The 20,908-nt window shown below is 41.0% G+C and overlaps 3 protein-coding genes across 5 annotated transcripts in view; all 3 read right to left on the bottom strand.

Moving 5' to 3' along the window:
• Positions 1 to 10,234, bottom strand: part of LOC117262326 (E3 ubiquitin-protein ligase TRIM21-like) — a 29,483-nt gene extending 19,249 nt beyond the window's left edge. Inside the window, exon 1 of the mRNA XM_078167580.1 lies at positions 10,137 to 10,234. The gene's annotated coding sequence lies outside the window, so the exon portion shown is untranslated. The remainder of the gene's footprint in view (positions 1 to 10,136) is intronic.
• Positions 3,743 to 10,277, bottom strand: LOC117262149 (E3 ubiquitin-protein ligase TRIM21-like). Of its 2 annotated transcripts, none has more exons than XM_078167583.1 (2): positions 10,137 to 10,277; positions 3,743 to 6,261 (listed from the first exon to the last, which is right to left on the bottom strand). In XM_078167583.1, the coding sequence occupies exon 2, from the start codon at positions 6,250 to 6,252 to the stop codon at positions 4,609 to 4,611; it is 1,644 nt and encodes a 547-aa protein (XP_078023709.1). In that variant the 5' UTR covers positions 6,253 to 6,261; positions 10,137 to 10,277; the 3' UTR covers positions 3,743 to 4,608. The 2 variants fall into 2 exon arrangements, with proteins under 2 accessions (XP_078023709.1, XP_078023710.1); XM_078167584.1 differs by having other exon boundaries at positions 10,189 to 10,228.
• Positions 10,278 to 14,041: 3,764 nt separating this feature from the next.
• Positions 14,042 to 20,826, bottom strand: LOC144463426 (E3 ubiquitin-protein ligase TRIM21-like). Of its 2 annotated transcripts, none has more exons than XM_078167570.1 (2): positions 20,455 to 20,826; positions 14,042 to 19,134 (listed from the first exon to the last, which is right to left on the bottom strand). In XM_078167570.1, the coding sequence occupies exons 1-2, from the start codon at positions 20,578 to 20,580 to the stop codon at positions 17,476 to 17,478; spliced, it is 1,785 nt and encodes a 594-aa protein (XP_078023696.1). In that variant the 5' UTR covers positions 20,581 to 20,826; the 3' UTR covers positions 14,042 to 17,475. The 2 variants fall into 2 exon arrangements, with proteins under 2 accessions (XP_078023696.1, XP_078023697.1); XM_078167571.1 differs by having other exon boundaries at positions 20,403 to 20,543.
• Between the last annotated feature and the right edge of the window lie 82 nt (positions 20,827 to 20,908).

Here is a 20,908-nt window from a genome sequence, read left to right on the forward strand (position 1 = left end):
ACAATTCCAGTCTCCGCAGATGATAATGTTTGGTGATGTAAAAGAAGAGGTTAATTCAGCGAGCAAAGTGAAAAAATTTGGTGAGTGGTGAACTGGGTGGAGCATATACATTCAATATGACAATATTTTCTCCATATAAATAACCTTGGATCAACACGTAGCACCTGTTAGGATCAGATTGTACTGTCTCACTGATTAGGATTGCAACTCCTCTACCTCTACTGGAATAAGATGCAGAATACACTTGACCTAGCTACCCAGTCTTTTTTCAGTTTGTCGCGTTCAACTTTACTCAAATGGGTCTCCTGGAGTAAAGCGATATCTGCTTTATCTTTTTTAAGGAAATTCAATATTTTCTTCTTTTTAATTGGATGATTGGCATCCTGTATATTCCAGCTGTGGATTTTTAAGGCATTGGATCCTGGCTTCATCAGTCAAACTGAATATCTTGCTCAAAGGGAGGAGAGAGATCTATATAAGATGGATTTTCATGCATAAACTTGGAGCTAACCAATACAAGCACAAAAGGATGATGATGATACAAACCACAATACAAACATAGAAACAAGACAACAAAATCATAACTCATAAAGGCCAACATATTCCCTTTCCCTACCCCATAGCTCCAAGTTGTGGAGTTTCCAGAGAACCTACTTCTCACTCTGGCGTACTCCATGAGAAGCATTCCCTATCCCTGATTTTCATGGGGCTCATGTCAGGTTTGTAGCTTCTTTTACAATAATAGCAAATAAGTAGCTACCGACTATATCTGTTACTAAACTTAACCTAAAAGACACAATAATGAACAAAGAGATGGTGTGTTTTCTTTTCATTTTATCATCTCATTATTTTCAAACTACTCATTACACAATAACAACTATCTAGACCCCCTTATTTACAAAATCAAATCAAACACATACTCCTGCACACACATAGGCTGTGTTGTATAATTGTGTGCATATGGGTTCACATTTAATTGACAGCAACCTAAGTCACAGGTTTCTCTTCTCCAGTAAAGGGATTTATATTTTTAGAGAAATAACAAAAAAAGAGAAGAAAGAACAAAACTAATATAGAGGTAAAAGGGGGGATAGTAATAAAAATCAATAGAGCAATTAAGGGAAAAGCCAAAACTTTTATGCTTTTCTAATTGTCCGTCATTGCTGGAGAGAGTCCATCAAAGGAAATCCGAGAAAAACATCCCCATCTAAGGTACATTCATGAAAAAAAAAGAAAATAATGGTAATTAAACAAAAAAAAGATAAAAAGAAGAAAGGGTGTAGTAAGAGAAGCCAATAGGGCAACTAAGGGAAGAAGCAAACCCCTTAAGCTTTTCTAATTGTCATTATTCAACAGAGTCCATCAAAGAAAATCTGAGCAAAACATCCTCATCTAAGGGACTTTAATAAATGAATAAAATAAAATAAAATGGAAATAATAATAATAATAATAATAATAATAATAATAATAATAATAATTAAACAAAAAAAGGAGAAAAAGAACAAAGGTGTAGGTAGGAAGAGCAGCTAAGGGAAAAGCCAAAACCTTTAAGCTTTTTTAATTGTCTGTCATTATTCAGTGGAGTCCATCAAAAGAAAATCCGAGCAAAACATCCTCATCTAAAGGACTTAAATTAATTTTAAAAAACAGCTAATAATAATTAAACGAGGGGAAAAAGAGAGAAAGAAGAGGGGGTGTTTGAAAAAGTTAGTCTACTTATCCATGAAGTTTGTCCGTATAGGCTTAATCACTTGAAATCAATTTGGGGAACGGCATCTCTTCATCTCCCTCATGAAGTCCTCGGCATCCTTGGGGTTGCGGAACAGTCGCGTTTTTTTCTTCTCCATACTTAACGCGAAGAACAAAGAGATAAAGAAGCGAGTGGTCAATGTTCATGTCCCAGAGTTTCCTTTTGATGGGATCAAACTCATGGCGTTGCTTTGACAGCTCTGCACTGTAGTCAGGATAGAAGTAAATCCTCGTGTTGCTGAGCAGGAGCGTGCCCTTTGGTCTAGCCAGACGCAGTGTTTTTACTTTATCCTGAAAATTCAGGAATTTCACCAGAATCGGCCTCAAGTTAGTTGAGCTTCTGCTGTCATCTCTCTGCGTGGGACTGCGATGGGCTCTCTCAATTACCGGAGGGCTGGGGAAGCTTTCCTGGCCCAGGAGGTGTACAATCAGCTGCTGCACAAATCCAATAATGTCCCGGCCTTTTGCCTTCTGTGGGACTTTAACAATACGAATGTTCTCCATAAATTCTACCTTCTGCTTCAGGTAGCCATTTTCTTTTTCAATATTAGTAATGCAGCTTTTAAGATCCTCAATATTGTCGTCGTTACAGCTGACTCTTTGTTGAACTGCCGTGATTTGCTCACCCAATGTTTTGAGTTTGATATTTACCCCTCTCAACGCCGTTTCAATGGAATCAGTAGAGGCATCAAACCTGGAGATTAAGTCTGTTTTGCACTGGCCGATTGTGTCCATGAGCGACTGAAAGGAGATTTGGCTTTGTTCCGCCATGTGTTTGGTAGATGCCTGCGTTTCCCCAAGCTTCAGATCTTCAAGAATAATCCGCTGATGTCGCTCAGTGGGCTACTTTTTAGTGTATCTGCTCATACACTTGTTGACTTTAGTTTAAACTTCTGTCAGCTACTATCTATCTATCTATCTATCTATCTCTCTATCTATCTATCAGCCGCTCCCCAACTGAGATACAATCCTGGTAGTTAGCGTTCTGCCTCTGGATGATTGGACTGACAAGTTCCTTCAACATGTGAAACTGGACAGGAAAGAGCCGAACAAAATTTTTAAAATCGGAGGTTGCATTCGTCTCCAGCTCTCGACACAGGTTCGGAAAAGCCCCTTGAGCCTGTCACTGCAGTGTCCATGATTTCACCCATTTCGTGCGGTTTCTCCTTATTTTTACTCTCCGCGTCTTCCTTTCTTCTTCCACAAGCAAAAGACCAAGGGCTGACAATGCCAGTGCCATTTGCAACTTATCAGACATTTTATCAGCTACACGGAACCGTCTGTGGTGAGCGAGACTGGCGTGAAAATGTTAGGCAACCGCTAGCTTCTTTGTTTATATTTCATGCATTCCTCGGACTTCCGGTCTCCCGAGTTATTTCCTCTCACGCAGGCGCAGAACATATGTGCTGGTTGGCTGTCGGATGTGCAATGTGTTCAAATGCACTGACACAGGGCGACGTGAGGTGACGTGAGACGACGTGAGGGCCTTATAACGAGTGTCAAATTATTTTGAAATCGGCCCATAGGGGGCGCCACAAGTTCCAAACAAGTGCAATGGCCTTTCGCACAATTTGGCCTTAAATCAATGAGGGTTTGTTCAAACGTCACCAAACTCAGTGGACTTTTTTTAACTAAGCCATTAAAACATGTCCCCAAAATGTCTCTGCAGCTGACCAATAGGAAGCTACAGAGCTTCCAAAGAAGAGCGTGGCTCGGTAGAGATTTGGACGTAAATGACTGAGCATCTGTCTGATTGTCATAAAACATGTTGTTTATCTTTAATGCAGGCGTCCTAAATTGTCAAAGGTCTTCATCTTACCCAGCTTTCATGTTTTAAAGGTCCATGTTGGCTTGAACCCCAGAATTGCAGCTTGCAGCTATATCTATATCTTGCTTTTACTTTTCACTGTTTACAGCCATCTATCAGGAGCAATATCAGTACATGCTGACGTGTGCAATATCGTTGCCTCTATCGGTCAATAATGTGAAATCAGCCGTTCACCCTTTTTATTATATTTTGCTTTTTTTGCTTCTAACTTGTTACATTGCACTGGGATTTATTTTTTTACTCATGCTTTTTATTAAAGGATAATTGCAAATCATACAAAATTACAGTTGAAACTTTTCTGAACAAACATCCCTCTCGTCATCTCCCACCCATCCCCTCCCACCCCGACCTTGAAAGTCCATGGTACAGGTTCAACACACAATGACATTGATTCCACGTAAAAGTACAGTGGAAACAAAAGGAGGATAAGTAAATAAAAAAGGAAAGAGAAGAGGAGGTCTTTTGAACAACAGTGCGTGAGAGTAAATAGCAATAATGTACAAATATTTCTCTCCAAATCAGGAAGAAGTGATCTAAGGCTATTAAAATAAAGTGTCAGGGTCAGGCATTGCCATTTCTTATAAAAACGGTCTTTAGAACGCTCTGTGACTTTCACAGTTAAAGTGATCTGTGTGTTTCTTTTTATTGATACTTGTATTGCTTTGTGTTTTTTACTGATGCTTCCTGTTTATACTATCCCTTTGCTGCTGTAATGTTACACATTTACTTACTGCATGACCACTTAAAGATTATCATCTCTTATCATCAAGAATGTTTGCCTTTTTGGATTGTCAGTTCACTGTGAAGGCACGTCTGAAAAATGAAGTTTTCTTCAAGATATAATATCAGTTTCATGTAATCCATGTGTTAAAGTAGTAAGTAGCAATGTGACACCAAAGAAAAACATTTACAGGATAAAAACTTGATCAGAATCTGAAAATCAACGATTCATAGACTGCATATCACCAATGAATGTACAATTATTACAGTGGATGGCAGTGAATCTTTCTGTAGAAAATCAAATAGTTGTTCTACTTTCTGTGACTGACAGGAGAGATGATCAGAGGGGCAGAGTTTTTACCATCATAGTTATTACAAGGACCAAAGTATGGGTAGAGTTTCTCAGTGAAGAAGCAGCCAGTAAAGGAGTAGATAAGAGCTGCAGCATCAACATCATAAAAGGAGACCAGACCCTCCTCATAATCCACAAACACCCCCACCTTCTCAGGCCGAGACTTCAGAGAGAGACGGACTGAAGGGCCAGCAAGAGCTTTGTACCCTTTTTCATTTCTGAACCATATCGTCCAGTAACCATTCTGAGGGCCCAGTGTGATTTTTCCCTTCCTGTTGATCGACTCTCTGACCACTCCTAAATCCCAGTCAGTCTTCCCTTTAACCTGAACCTCATAATAAAATCTTCCTGAAGAGAAACTCTGCTTTGCTAAGACACAGGAACAAGTATCAAATCTCTCTGGATTGTTTGGGAGATTCTTCGTTACATCACCATATGTAACTTTTTTCCCATCATCAGACAGGATGAGTTTGGGATGTGCTGTATCAGGATCGAGTGTCACATCCACTGCAGACTGCTGGACCCTCTTCAGCTCGACCTCAAACAGCTTCTTCATCTGTTTACTGAGTGTCTCCTCCAGCTGACTCACAGCTCTCCTCACAGTCCCCTCATATGAAGGTGGACGGATGCTGACCTCTGTCCAGTCCTTGGTGGGTGGAGCAGTGTTCAGGGACATGAAGCTTTGGAGGAGGTGGAGGTGGTCTTCAGAGCGTGAGAGCTGCTCCACCTCAGTGCTCCTCTTCTTCAGCTCAGAGATTTCCTGTTCCAGCTCTTTGATGAAGCCTTCAGCCTGTTTCTCTGTCTTTCTCTGCTTCTCTTTGATCGTGTCCATGAGCTCGGCCTGGCTTCTCTCAACAGACTCCTTCAGAGCGGTGAAGACCTGAACACCATCTGCTATCTCTCTGTCTGCATCTTCCTTACTGAGCTCCACTGAGTGTTTGATCTCCTCAATCTTCAGTCGTCTCTTCTGGATCATCTGCTGAATTTCAGTCTCTGTCTTCCCCAGCTCGGCCTTCTTTCCTTCATATTCTTCTCTCAGAGGAACAACATCATGTGTCTTGTGGTCTGAAACAGTGCAGAGCATGCAGACACACATCTGGTCGGTCTTACAGAACAGCTCCAGCAGTTTATCGTGCTTCAGACACATCCTGCCTTCCAGGTTCTCCACAGGGTCGATCAGCTGATGTCTTTTCAGGCCTGATCTTGTCAGATGAGGCTCCAGGTGAGTCTCACAGTAGGATTCCAGACACACCAGGCAGGACTTCAGGGCCTTCAGTTTGGTTCCAGTGCAGACGTCACAGGGAACTTCTCCTGGTTTGGAAACTTGTTGCTCTGAGCTGCTGCTGCTGGCTTTCTGTTGAGCTGACTGTCTGAACTGAGCAGCCATCTCAGAGATGAAAGTGTTGACCCGCATCTCAGGTCTGGTGTAGAAAACCTTCTTACAGTTTGGACACTGATAGGGGACATTAGTACTCCAGTGTTCAGTGATGCAGGTTTTACAGAAGTTGTGTCCACATGGTGTGCTGACTGGATCAGTGAACACATCCAGACAGATGGAGCACAGAAACTGATCTTCAGTCAGCAGACAGCTGGCAGCAGACATATCTACACTCTGAGGACACAAAGTGTGAGAAAACAAAACTAAAATTAAACCATGATTAGAAGAATATAAGAAGAGTCATCCTTAATGCTGTTGTTATATCACACCTGGACTATGCTGCGAGTGAAGGAGAGCTCAGATGTGCAGTTCAGCAGTGGTATTTCTCTGAGTTCATCAGGCTCAGGAAATAAGTGTTAACATGGTGATTGATCTTCATTCCAAAACATTTACTTTGACTGCCCAGAGAAAAATTATATAATAATAATAAATATAATATAATCTTGAACTAGGCTTGTGTGGTATCTAGGGATGGGTACCGAAGCCCGGTATTGAACGAGCCCTGGGGCTACATTCTTCAAGACCGCAGTATTGATAAGTACTGACCTTAACGGTTATGCTATTGGTACTGGGGCAGTCGCGGGGTTTTTTTGTTTGTTTTTTTTTACAAGATAAACGTTATCTTGCACATTTATCTCACCAACTCCGTCAATTATCCGTTATTGTATCATAATTTTCGCTATTCTCCCTGAAGACGAGAGATCTGTCTCGCTCACCCTGGCTGCCTGCTGTGTGTGAGTGGAGAGCAGGGGGGCGGGGCTGTTGTTCCAGTGACACACACACACACACACACACACACACAAGACAGCGCATACACTAACTCAAGCTCGTAGCCTACTTTTAGATAGATAACAATGGCGGAAAGAGCCACACAGTCAAAAGTGTGGCTTTACATTACAAGAGTTAATGCAGACACAGCGCGTTGTCACAAGTGTGACAAATGTTTTGTAAGGGCGGCAACACTAGTAATTTGTCAAAACACCTTGCGAAAGTGCGTCATATTCAGACAGAAAGATGTACAGTGTTTGACTGCCCTAGCACAGCTAGTTCGTCTACGTCCAGTCCAGGTTTGTAACATTATGCTAGCAGCCAACACGTGGAGTTAATAACCATTAGCTATTTTGCGACCCTATTTACTAAATAGAGTTTCAGATTTGGGATTTTATTTGTGTATTTTTCAGATACTTCTAAATACATGAATATAACCACAATTATAGCCTGGGCTGGGTGCATGGGATTTCCCCCCCTCTGGTCTATATATCCACAGTGATTAATGTTACATCACCATATAAAATACCTAGAATACCTAACATACCTAGAATACCTAATATTTTTACTTGTAGGTTAGATTTGTTTATATATGCTACAGTGATTTGTTTTCGACAGAGCTCTACAGTGCGAGCATTTTACTGCAGTTGTGACTAAAAATAGTTTTGTGCAAGTAAAAGAAATCATTCAGGAGCACGCTGTGCGAGTACAGATTTCAACCAGCAGCAGAATCCTGTCGGTTGTGGGTTGAACGGGGGTCACAGACACAGACAGGAATGTATTCCTGTCAAATACGGCGGCCATAGTTCCCCGCAGCGCAAGATAACGGCTTACCAGTGACGGAGAAGTCCGGCTCCAGGTCCAATGTTTTCGTCTTTGTAGATGTCATGACTGTCCAGAAGTACCTGGACAGTCAAGCTGTGGCGGCACACAGGTATGTGACGTGTCAGAGGAGAAACGAGCCGTTCACATTTCTCTCTTTGTGGCAGGTAACGGCCCACAAACCTCACCGCACTGAAGGGACTGTTCTTTACTTGTCAGGGGAGGAGGGTGGCTGGTTGATTTTTATTTTATTTATTTATTTTATATCAATCTCCCCTATGTTAATCACTTATTGATGCTGTTTTTGAAGTATGAATAAGTCAATAAGTAATTTATTCCATTGAAATATCATTGATGTATTATAGAAAAGTGATTTATCTTTTTATAAATGACAAAAGGCACATCTGCCTCATTTTTGCTGTGGTATCGTGATACTACTCAGAACCGTGATACTTTCACTGGTATCGTACCGTGGGTCCCAATTTTGGTACCGTGACAACACTATTATTTTATGTATTTTACATTTCAAGTTGTAAAAAGTAAAATGTTTTGTTAAAAAACTATTTTGTTGCATAATGAGAATTGAGAAAATAAAGCAATTTATGTTATTAATTTGTTTTTTTCTTCCTCAAAAAGTATGGATAAGAGTACCATTAAAATACCAGATCGATAAGCAGTACCGATAAGAGTAGTAATACTGTTAAAATCTTAACGATACCCATCCCTAGTGGTATCTATTTCTTCATATTTTAATACCTTCCTGACATTTCTTCAGGGTTTACGGTACACAACGGTATTAAGGCTCAGTTATAGTCCCTTTACACATGAAAATAGATACGTCTGATTTAAACGTTGTAAACATCACTGCCCTCATATTTTCATATACAGCTAACAGCTGGCACTTTAGGGCAGACAACTACACACAACTAACGAGGAGATGATGGAGGAGGCTGCAGGACGGCAGAGTTGCAGATGGCGGTGGTCTGTGCAGCCATGTAACGTTTCTTCCCGTCATGTTGTCGGAGAATTCTCTTTGCTATATTACTAATTCATACCGTTCTGTCATTATTTAAATTTCTTTGTTGTCTCCTACGGTTGTATCTTGCTTAATCTGTGCTACACTGCCTCCACAATGTCTGATGGTACTGCTCCGTTTCGTCCGTATCCGCAAACTTTCAGGAAATGTGCACAAATACGGACGAAATGAACACACGATACAGACAGAAAGCTACGTCCGTCTTCATCTCAGTATCTAACTTGAGCATAAATGAGCCCTTAAACCTTGTTTCCACTTATGTATGCGAGTGGTGTCCGTAGATCTGTAAATATACGGATGATGCCTCTAGTGTCCAACACAAGGAAGTGCATTTCTTTACTGTTTTTCGCCATTCAGTTGTTTGGAATATGAGCTTAGAACATTACGAACATACGTCTTTTTAATTAAGTATTTCACAAAACATACCACGTACCTGGCAGGCCTACATCTTCATTCATTTGTTGCCATGCAATACTTGTTCTGTTTTTGTCTTGGTGATGTTCCAAGCTCATATTCCAAACTACTGGATGGTGAAAAACTGGTAAAATTAGCCCCTCCCCATGGCTACAGGTAGTTCAGGTTTCTATCCATCTGTAAAGAAATGCACTTCCTTGTGTTGGACACCAGAGGCATCATCCGTACAACATAAAAAATAACATAAAACAATGATTAACTGATCTGATGTTTTAAACATTATAATGATATCGTCACAAGCCCTCTGGTTCTTGTTAATATCCTTGTGAGACCTGAACTTTTGTTGGGTTTGCATTTTTAATTTCTCCGAGCTATTCAGAAGGACCCGAGAAGTATAAAAAACTAAACACTGTCAACGATAACAAAGTCCCAATGTCCTCGAGCAAGATGATAATTAGGTCCCAGTGTCCTCAGACGAGTACTTCCTAATTAACAGTGTCTTAGCTTGTTACTGTTGCTAAACTTGGACAGATCACAGATTAAATAATACAATAATACTGTTAGCCTGCTGCTTAGATTGTTATTTAACTAAAGATATTTTTGAAGTAGGCTTAAGATTTTTAATTACATTTTAATATTTAACTTTATATTTATTGCAGCTCCCATGTGATATATATGGAACACATTTGGATTTCTTGTTTTTGTCTTTAATTTATCTCTTATTTACATGTGGTTTAAAGACTGAGTGGAACTTCCTGTCTGAGTAAAGTTCAGGTTTTCAGTTCACATCAGTTGTTTAAACACAGTAAATATGATCAGCTGTACAGCCTTACAAAGACAGACAGCAGCCACTACACAAACAGTGAAGCTGTTGTCACAGTTTTATATATAAACGGCTTTAGAGGCAATAAGAGAAGCTCCAAAGTGAATCCAGACTAGGACAGTTAGCTTTTAGCATGACTAGTTTATCTGCTGTTTTTCTCTGTAATTGATCCTGGTTTTAACTAACCTTATGACGGAATCTTCAGTTTCCTGTTGTCTCTGTAGGTCAGTGAACTCACCAGTGTTTGTTGTTGATGAAAACCTGCTGGATTCAGTTGAATGTTTCTGTAGAGAGAAACACAGAGACTTGTCTCCACTGCAGCTCTGCTCTCACTCACACTGACTTTAAGTTTCGTTTCAGGAAATGTGACGTTGCAGCTCTGCTCCAACCATTAAGTTGAACAACGAGTGAGCTGGTCTGGCGTAAAACCACACCGTCTCCCTCCAACTCTCTGGCTGTTTCCGGTTCACCGACTGCCCGGTGCGAGCACAGACAGACGCCGAATTGCTTCCCCACTTCCACCTGTCTTTATAAACCAAAACTCCTCTCCAAATAATGTTTACATCTCCCACGACACGGCTCTGATAATGAATTAAATAAATCTGAAATGCGGTTTGGTGCTGCACATGCGTCGTGCTGCAGGCGGCTGTCCTCTGGACTCTTTATGAATATTTAAAGGAGAATTTTAGGTATTAATACGTGACTATTTAATATACAGTACAGGCCAAAAGTTTGGACACACCTTCTCATTCAATGCGTTTTCTTTATTTTCATGACTATTTACATTGTAGATTCTCACTGAAGGCATCAAAACTATGAATGAACACATGTGGAGTTATGTACTTAACAAAAAAAGGTGAAATAACTGAAAACATGTTTTATATTCTAGTTTCTTCAAAATAGCCACCCTTTGCTCTGATTACTGCTTTGCACACTCTTGGCATTCTCTCCATGAGCTTCAAGAGGTAGTCACCTGAAATGGTTTCCACTTCACAGGTGTGCCTTATCAGGGTTAATTAGTGGAATTTCTTGCTTTATCAATGGGGTTGGGACCATCAGTTGTGTTGTGCAGAAGTCAGGTTAATACACAGCCGACAGCCCTATTGGACAACTGTTAAAATTCATATTATGGCAAGAACCAATCAGCTAACTAAAGAAAAACCAGTGGCCATCATTACTTTAAGAAATGAAGGTCAGTCAGTCCGGAAAATTGCAAAAACTTTAAATGTGTCCCCAAGTGGAGTCGCAAAAACCATCAAGCGCTACAACCAAACTGGCACACATGAGGACCGACCCAGGAAAGGAAGACCAAGAGTCACCTCTGCTTCTGAGGATAAGTTCATCCGAGTCACCAGCCTCAGAAATGGCAAGTTAACAGCAGCTCAGATCAGAGACCAGATGAATGCCACACAGAGTTCTAGCAGCAGACCCATCTCTAGAACAACTGTTAAGAGGAGACTGCGCCAATCAGGCCTTCATGGTCAAATAGCTGCTAGGAAACCACTGCTAAGGAGAGGCAACAAGCAGAAGAGATTTGTTTGGGCCAAGAAACACAAGGAATGGACATTAGACCAGTGGAAATCTGTGCTTTGGTCTGATGAGTCCAAATTTGAGATCTTTGGTTCCAACCGCCGTGTCTTTGTGAGACGCAGAAAAGGTGAACGGATGGATTCCACATGCCTGGTTCCCACTGTGAAGCATGGAGGAGGAGGTGTGATGGTGTGGGGGTGTTTTGCTGGTGACACTGTTGGGGATTTATTCAAAATTGAAGGCACACTGAACCAGCATGGCTACCACAGCATCCTGCAGCGACATGCCATCCCATCCGGTTTGCGTTTAGTTGGACGATCATTTATTTTTCAACAGGACAATGACCCCAAACACACCTCCAGGCTGTGTAAGGGCTATTTGACCAAGAAGGAGAGTGATGGAGTGCTGCGGCAGATGACCTGGCCTCCACAGTCACCGGACCTGAACCCAATCCAGATGGTTTGGGGTGAGCTGGACCGCAGAGTGAAGGCAAAGGGGCCAACAAGTGCTAAACACCTCTGGGAACTCCTTCAAGACTGTTGGAAAACCATTTCAGGTGACTACCTCTTGAAGCTCATGGAGAGAATGCCAAGAGTGTGCAAAGCAGTAATCAGAGCAAAGGGTGGCTATTTTGAAGAAACTAGAATATAAAACATGTTTTCAGTTATTTCACCTTTTTTTGTTAAGTACATAACTCCACATGTGTTCATTCATAGTTTTGATGCCTTCAGTGAGAATCTACAATGTAAATAGTCATGAAAATAAAGAAAACGCATTGAATGAGAAGGTGTGTCCAAACTTTTGGCCTGTACTGTAGTTAATGTTTACTAATTATTGTGGATTGAATTTTATTCTGAGCCAACAGGAAATAAAACATTTCTCTGGTTAAATTAAAGGGTTCTGATGGGACAGTGACAACAAGAGAAAATATAAAATAAGTGTTGCATTTAAGGCCTGAGGGAAATTTGTAAGGAGCTGGATTTGATGTGAATGAACCAAACTACCCCCAAAAAAGACTCTTTTCTCTTCAGCACTCTGTGAAGTTCATACTGAAGAACTTTGAGGTCGAAATCATCCTCAGTGTGTCAGAGCAGCTTCTACTCTGAACATCCAGAACCATTTAAACCTCAGTCCCTCATTTATACAGTGAAACATGTTGACTCAGCAGACAGCATGAAATAAGACGAGCTCATCTACAGGAGAATAAATATTTGAAATCAGTACAGGATGAGACTGAGAGTGTAACTGGATTATATTCTGTTTTAAATTATTTCTGTCATAAATTGATGCAGAAAAATTCACCAGAGGAAATGACGTGTTTGAGGCTCTAAATTTCCTGTTGGAGGACGCACTGAGTGAAGACTGTGTGCTGTCAGTGTGATTACACTGATGAATAAAGTAGTGACGTTTCTGAATGTGCACATGATTTGGTGTCATAGAAACACAATCAGCTGATTTGCAACACACACAGAAAAAATATTTTGCTTTTGCTCTTTTAAACTTTTGAAACCAGAGAAAATTGTTTTTTTTTTAACATGGGAGGAAGACAACGAGTGGTGAGAGACCAGAATGACTCAAAAAATTGGCACGAAATTAGTAAAAAAGAAAAGAAAGAAAAGAAATTAAAGACAAGAAAATTTGAAAACGAGAAAATTAGTTTAAAAGAAGTGTAAATAACCTGGAAAGAGTGCTTGAAAATATGATAATTCTGTAAAATGTAATAATAATAATTATAAATACAGTTTTCCCCAAGCTTTTTTATTTTTTCCCTGGTTATTTTATTTTATTTTGTCTTAATTCTGATTATTATTACTTTTAAATCATTTTCTAAATCTATTTTGGATTTTCTTGCAATTGGTAAAACATCTCTCTCAAAGTTGCTCGTTGCCATTTTCCCATATTTTTGACAGATATTGCACCAATCTGCTCGAAGGTTCAAAGGTTTAAATCATTGTGAAAGGCGTCTGAAAGCAGCAAAAGAAAAGTGATGTCGCTCCAGGTTTCAAAGGGTTAAAAGAGGGATAGAAAATCAGTAATTTGTCGGAATGCAACACTTCGTATATATAATATGATCAGATAATAAAAAACACATGTAGACAGATGGAGCACAGAAACTGATGTGCAGTCAGCAGACACATCTACACTCTGAGAACAAACAGTAAATGTTGTATATTATAAATTACAGCATGAAACATGAGGAGTGGAACTTCCTGTCTGAGCAGAGCTGAGGTGTTTTATTAATGCTGGTTGTTTAACTAACTTTATCAGCTGTGCTCAGCAGGGTTTGGTAAACTCTGCAGAGTTCAGTTTAATTATTCTTTAGTGTGAAAACACCTGTGACAGCTGAGCTCTTCTCTTCAGCTGCTGTCGCTCCACCTCTTACTGCACATTAGCTTTGTGGCCTGTCAGCTTTGGGTGTGGCATCACTTTTGGCACAAGATAAATTCAGTGAGCAGCAGCAGCACACAGGTGGAACACACCATCATCATTACTGCAGACAACAAAACAAGAGACTACAGCATCTGAGACATGAAATAATATAAGCACAGAAACAACAAACATTTATTCATCCAAGTTTTTATGTTGTTTATTGATTTAAAAAGTGTTTTTACTTTCTCATTCAGACATTTTCCCTCAATAACTGCACCACAATCCAACAATTTTTATACATCAGTGATCAAAGCTTAACATTTGCCAAATGAATATTGGAAACTTTTTGTCAATATCATATTGGAAATAAGATCCAAATGAGGATATTTTAATGTGCATATAGATATACTCAATGACAACTTAACTAAAAATTTCAAAGTTACACATATTAAACCGTAACTCATCTGTTCATTTGTCTAATTTATTCATATCTTTATTTTACAACATTTCAGTTGCTTTATATTTAAAAGAGAACAATAGTCTGCACAATCATCTGTGACAAAATGACTTTTTAAGTATCAGAGCACGAGAAGTTACAGGAGGTTGTTTTGATGAAAATGCACAAAAAACACTTGGACACAGGAAACAACTAGAATTACCGCCCCACGACTGTATGCCTCCACACACTGGTCACGTCTCTCTGACAGTTTAAATCCATGTCAGTGAAAACATGGACGCTTCACACACAGAAGATCTATACAATCAGCACAGTTTCAAGATTAGAGTCACCAATTCAGTATCTGACCAAATGTCTCCCCTTCTGTTCCTGAGATATGACGTTAAAACATGATGATGTCACAGTCAAGCTGACCTTTGACCTTTTGGATATAAACTGCCATCACTTCATTATTTTATCCTGTTAGACATTTGTGTGATGTTTTGTCTCAATTAGTGAATGAAGTCTTGAGTTATGGCCAAATACATGTTTTGTGAGGCCAATCTGACCTTGACCTTTGACCCTTGACCACCAAAATCCAATCAGTTCATTGTTGAGTCCAACTAAACATTTGTGCCAACGTTGAAGAACATCCCTCACAGTGTTCTTGAGATATCTCATTTACAAAAATGAGACAGACAAGGTCACAGTGACCTTGACCTTTGGCCACCAAAATTCATCCTTGAGTCCAAGTGGACATTTGTACCAAATTTGAAGAAATTTCCTTGAGACATTGTGTTTACAGGGATGGGACTGACACACAGACAACCCGAAAACATTATGCCTCTGTGCTGGCGACGGCTCAGACTCCAGCTGCTGTGAGAGGCAGCAAAACATCCTTTCATTTTATAGTTACAGTTTACTAATAAAACTCTCCACAGTATGAACAGTGGTTACATGAGCCTCAAAACCAGACACAACTCAGCCCTGAGCAGAGTGACCGTCCTCTACTGACCAATCAGACTGCAGTGTTCACAGCTCCACCTTTTAGTACCAGATCTGTGTGCTAGGTACCCCAACAGAGGGGGGACCAAACATGGGGACGCTAAGGAACGCTTCTGTTGGGACCATCCACAACTTTTCACTGTGGGAACAGAAAAAAGCGTAGTGAACTGAACTGAACCGTACTGCTCGGTGGAAACAGGTCAGACTATGTGAAGCACACAACTTTTAGTTAAAAGTCCCGTTAGAATAATAAGAATATTATATGAATCGCAGTGCTGCCTGGGGCAGTGTCGGTGCTGAGCTGAGTCAAGAGCAGCCGATGCTGGTGTACGGTACACCTCCAAAATGTCCCATAAATCCATTTCAAATAGCGGACCTCCCCAACATGTCCATCCTTCCTGCGGTGGACTGTGGTCTACACGCAGCTGTGCAGCTCTCCAGTGTGGCAGCAGCCACACGGCGCTTCATCAAAACAACAACCAACAATGCAGAAGACAGCGAGTGAGAGAGATAGTCGCCATGTTGTGCAAGTTGTCTAATCTGTGGTCTGATAAACAGGAAACTCATCAACCTAAGTGCCATATTGCTGTTTTCCAATCGACTGTAGCTGCAGTCTTGTTGTTATGGAAATGGATTATTGTTACATCTGACTGTTAAACACACCCCCATTCTCTGCTTACAAAAGAAGGTTATCACAGCAACAACAGGAAGTAACACTGGCTGGAGGGGGGATTTAAGTGTTTCTCAGTCTGTAGAAAATCAAGTGGTCGTTCTACTCGTGACCAGTGTTGGGGAAGTTACTTTTAAAAAGTAGTGTTTGCTCGTTACTCGTTACTTCTTAAAAAGTAATCCTTTACTTTACTTAGTTACCCTCTGTGAAAAGTAACTTTTTACGTTACTCATTACTTTTACGTTACTTTTATGGTGCTTGACTTTGGGTAGAACCCCATCTCATTTCCTAAATGTGAAAAAATCCGAGTTTCCCACTGGTATTTACCACTTTGGTGATAAAATAAAGATTAAAGAGTGAGAGTTAATTTGTGTTAACTAGGCTACATGAATTTGTTACATGACAGATTACTACTACTAATAGCCTATTTGCCAGTCAGACCTGCTGCATCACTGAATGAGGAAAATATTAATATTCACAGACACTATCTTTGAACAAATAGTGTCATATTCATGAATAAATCATTTTCTGTTCTGTTATTATGTGTGTAACTGTGAGACTGTGTTTGTGTAACAGACTCATACTTTGCAGTAAGCTACAGACCTGCACGAATAAATTAATTCATTTTCTCTTCTGGTATGGTATGGTAGGTGCTTTATTAACCCCTCGGGGGAAAATTTCAATGTCACAGCAGCAATTTAAAATACACAAAATAGGAGCTGCTGCAACAGGCTGCCGTTCACACAGCTCCAGGAAGGTAGGCAGGTTATGATTGTTGTTTTCTGTTAACACAGTGCTGCATTTTATTGATGTTTTGGGAGTCGTTTTGATTTCCTCTGAGGTTCCGGGGTCGTATGTTGCCCATGTCTGAGGTCTGACTAGCGAGGTTAACGTTACATTAAACAACACTTACCCAGCCATACAAGTGCAGTTCGCTGTCAGTATATAGTTGGTCGACTTGTTCAGAATCGCCCAGGTCTTGTACATTAGTTAACGTTACTGTTTTGTGTCCTTGTCGCTGGCTCGGCAGTACTTCGGTCCGTAGAGCACAAAAACCATCAGATAAATCCCGGTATTCAATATCTTGGACATGACCGCAAAGTACAAAATTATACACATCAAGGGATTTATATGCCTTGAGTTTTTCATGCGTATAAACGCCGGGTTTCTCCACAAGATATAAAAAAATGTCCGGCCACTGTAGCTTAGGCCATTTCGTTGGGTCGGAAACCTCACTCCGTTGCTAATTATCCGGGGAGGCGTGTGTATCTTCCATATTCCTCATACGATTCTTGATTTTGGCGCTCCTGTCTGTACTGTTGACATGGCAACTGTCACAGTTCCTGCCTAGTGCACAGCTGAGGCAGACAGGCAGTGTCACCGTCAAATCTATCCCCGGGAAAAGTAACGTTGTGCCCAACTGACAAAGTAACTACGTTCCTTTACCATATTTTCAGTAGTAACGCGTTACACTACTTTTTACCCAATAAAAGTAGTTACGTTACTGTAACGCGTTACACACAACACTGCTCATGACTGACAGGAGAGATGATCAGAGGGGCAGAGTTTTTACCATCATTAAGACGGGGACAGAAGAGTGGGTAGAGTTTCTCAGTGAAGGAGCAGCCAGTAAAGGAGTAGATAAGAGCTGCAGCATCAACATCATAAAAGGAGACCAGACCCTCCTCATAATCCACAAACACCCCCACCTTCTCAGGCCGAGACTCTAGAGACAGACGGATATCAGGGCCAGCACGAGCATAGTACCTGTTGTCAGTCCTCAAAGATATTGTCCAGAAACCATTCTGAGGGTTTGCCGTGATTGATCCTTTCCTGTTTATCGACTCTCTGACCACTCCTAAATGCCACTTAGTTTTCCTTTTAACCTGAACCTCATAATAAAATCTTCCTGAAGAGAAACTCTGCTTTGCTAAGACATTAACACAAGTATCAAATCTCTCTGGATTGTTTGGGAGATTCTTCTTTACATAACCAAGTTTAACTTGTTTTCCATCATGAAACAGGATGAGGTTGGGATGTGCTGTATCAGGATCGAGTGTCACATCCACTGCAGACTGCTGGACCCTCTTCAGCTCGACCTCAGCGAGAAGCTTCTTCATCTGTTTACTGAGCGTCTCCTCCAGCTGACTCACAGCTCTCCTCACAGTCCCCTCATATGAAGGTGGACGGACGCTGACCTCTGTCCAGTCCTTGGTGGGCGGAGCAGTGTTCAGGGACATGAAGCTTTGGAGGAGGTGGAGGTGGTCTTCAGAGCGTGAGAGCTGCTCCACCTCAGTGCTCCTCTTCTTCAGCTCAGAGATTTCCTGTTCCAGCTCTTTGATGAAGCCTTCAGCCTGTTTCTTTGTCTTTCTCTGCTTCTCTTTGATCGTGTCCATGAGCTCGGCCTGGCTTCTCTCAACAGACTCCTTCAGAGCGGTGAAGACCTGAACACCATCTGCTATCTCTCTGTCTGCATCTTTTGCACTGAGCTGCACTGAGTGTTTGATCTCCTCAATCTTCAGTTGTGTCTTCTGGATCATCTGCTGAATTTCAGCCTCAAGCTCGGCCTTCTTTCCTTCATATTCTTCTCTCAGAGGAACAACATCATGTGTCTTGTGGTCTGAAACAGTGCAGAGCATGCAGACACACATCTGGTCGGTCTTACAGAACAGCTCCAGCAGTTTATCGTGCTTCAGACACATCCTGCCTTCCAGGTTCTCCACAGGGTCGATCAGCTGATGTTTCTTCAGGCCTGATCTTGTCAGATGAGGCTCCAGGTGAGTCTCACAGTAGGATTCCAGACACACCAGGCAGGACTTCAGGGCCTTCAGTTTGGTTCCAGTGCAGACGTCACAGGGAACTTCTCCTGGTTTGGAAACTTGTTGCTCTGAGCTGCTGCTGCTGCTGCTGGCTTTCTGTTGAGCTGACTGTCTGAACTGAGCAGCCATCTCAGAGATGAAAGTGTTGACTCGAAGTTGAGGTCTTGGATCAAAAACCTCTTTACAGTTTGGACACTGATAGGGGACATTAGTACTCCAGTGTTCAGTGATGCAGGTTTTACAGAAGTTGTGTCCACATGGTGTGGTGACTGGATCAGTGAACACATCCAGACAGATGGAGCACAGGAACTGATCTTCAGTCAGCAGACAGCTGGCAGCAGACATATCTACACTCTGAGGACACAAAGTGTGAGAAAACAAAACTAAAATTAAACCATGATTAGAAGAAGAAGAGTCATCCTTAATGCTGTTGTTATATCACACCTGAGAGCCAAATTTTATAAGGAAATGCAGCGATGCAAATATGTGCTGTGGTTGTCGATGAATTAGCGGCCACAACCTGCATGTATCCAGAGTCTGATTCAATAACCTGGACTATGCTGCGAGTGAAGGAGAGCTCAGATGTGTTGTTCAGCAGTGATATTTCAATGAGATCACTATGCTCAGAAAATAAGTGACAACATGGTGATCTTCATTTCAAAACATTTACTTTGACTGCCTGGAGAAATACTGAATATAGTAGATAATAAATATGACAATATAATCTTGAACTAGGCTTGTGTGGTATCTATTTTTTCATACCTGAGTACCTTCCTGACATTTCACAGCGGTTTACAGTACACGACGGTATTAAGGCTCATTTATACTTCCTTTACATATGAAAATAGATATACACGTTACAAACCAATCACAGCCCACAGATATCTTTCTCTTCTTCTGTAAATATTCAGTCACATAAACACAGAAAAGTTGATCATGTTAGTGCAGGGCTACCCAGAGCTTTACATCTGTCCCACAGACGATAGGTCTACACACTACAGGCTACACAATGATTGTTAGGGTTGCTTAGCAACTTCAGACGCAACCTGCTGCCACGCTCTTGAAAACTGTCCCAAACAAGGCTCAAGAGTAGTAAGAATTAAGGCAGTTCTGAAGGTAAAAGGGGGTCCGACCCAGGACTGGTAAGGTGTACCTAATAAAGTGGCCTTTGAGAGTATATGGAATACATTTGGATTTCTTTCCTCTTATTGTCTTTTATTTATCTCCTATTTACATATGTTTTAAAGGGCTGACAGAGCCAGGTTAGATGTGTTGCACTGCATTTAAATGTACAATTGTACTTTTTAATGTATATGACAATAAACTAAAACTTGAACTTGGACCTCAGTTAAAATGTAGCCTGAGTGGAACTTCCTGTCTGAGTAAAGCTCAGGTTTTCAGTTCACATCAGTTGTTTAAACACAGTAAATATGATCAGCTGTACAGCCTTACAAAGACAGACAGCAGCCACTACACAAACAGTGAAGCTGTTGTCACAGTTTTATATATAAACGGCTTTAGAGGCAATAAGAGAAGCTCCAAAGTGAATCCAGGCTAGGACAGTTAGCTTTTAGCATGACTAGGTTTCTCTTTCTCTGTAATTGATCCTGGTTTTAACTAACCTTATGACGGAATCTTCAGTTTCCTGTTGTCTCTGTAGGTCAGTGAACTCACCAGTGTTTGTTGTTGATGAAAACCTGCTGGATTCAGTTGAATGTTTCTGTAGAGAGAAACACAGAGACTTGTCTCCACTGCAGCTCTGCTCTCACTCACACTGACTTTCAGGAAATGTGACATCATAGCTCTGCTCTGTCATTGTTGCTCCACCTCTCAGTGTACAAGGAGGAAACATTTCATACTCCTGTTTATGATCATGTTTTACTGAGGAGAGTTTTCACTGACTGATGCAACACACAGGAATGTTATGTGTTAAGTCAAAAGCTGAAGATGAAATTCTGGAGATTCACTCTTGTTGTGCAAATCATGCCAGGCGACGCCCACAAACACTGAACTGGTGCAATAAACTGCACATCAAATATGTTGTTAAGAGGAGACACCCCAGGTGAATAAGATAAAGTCTTAAAGAAGGGACTGTTCTCTACTTGTCACAGGATAGGGGTGGCTGGGG

The sequence above is a fragment of the Epinephelus lanceolatus genome, chromosome 5 (genome assembly GCF_041903045.1).
Source record: "Epinephelus lanceolatus isolate andai-2023 chromosome 5, ASM4190304v1, whole genome shotgun sequence".
NCBI lineage: Eukaryota > Metazoa > Chordata > Actinopteri > Perciformes > Serranidae > Epinephelus > Epinephelus lanceolatus.

Bases quoted from the DNA above. Each gene is read 5' to 3' on its own strand.
- LOC117262149 (XM_078167583.1), bottom strand. From the start codon at position 6,252: ATGTCTGCTGCCAGCTGTCTGCTGACTGAAGATCAGTTTCTGTGCTCC.
- LOC144463426 (XM_078167570.1), bottom strand. From the start codon at position 20,580: ATGATGTCACATTTCCTGAAAGTCAGTGTGAGTGAGAGCAGAGCTGCA. The intron at 19,135-20,454 runs GTGAGTTCACTG...TTGTGTCCTCAG, and splicing joins TTCATCAACAACAAACACTG to AGTGTAGATATGTCTGCTGC.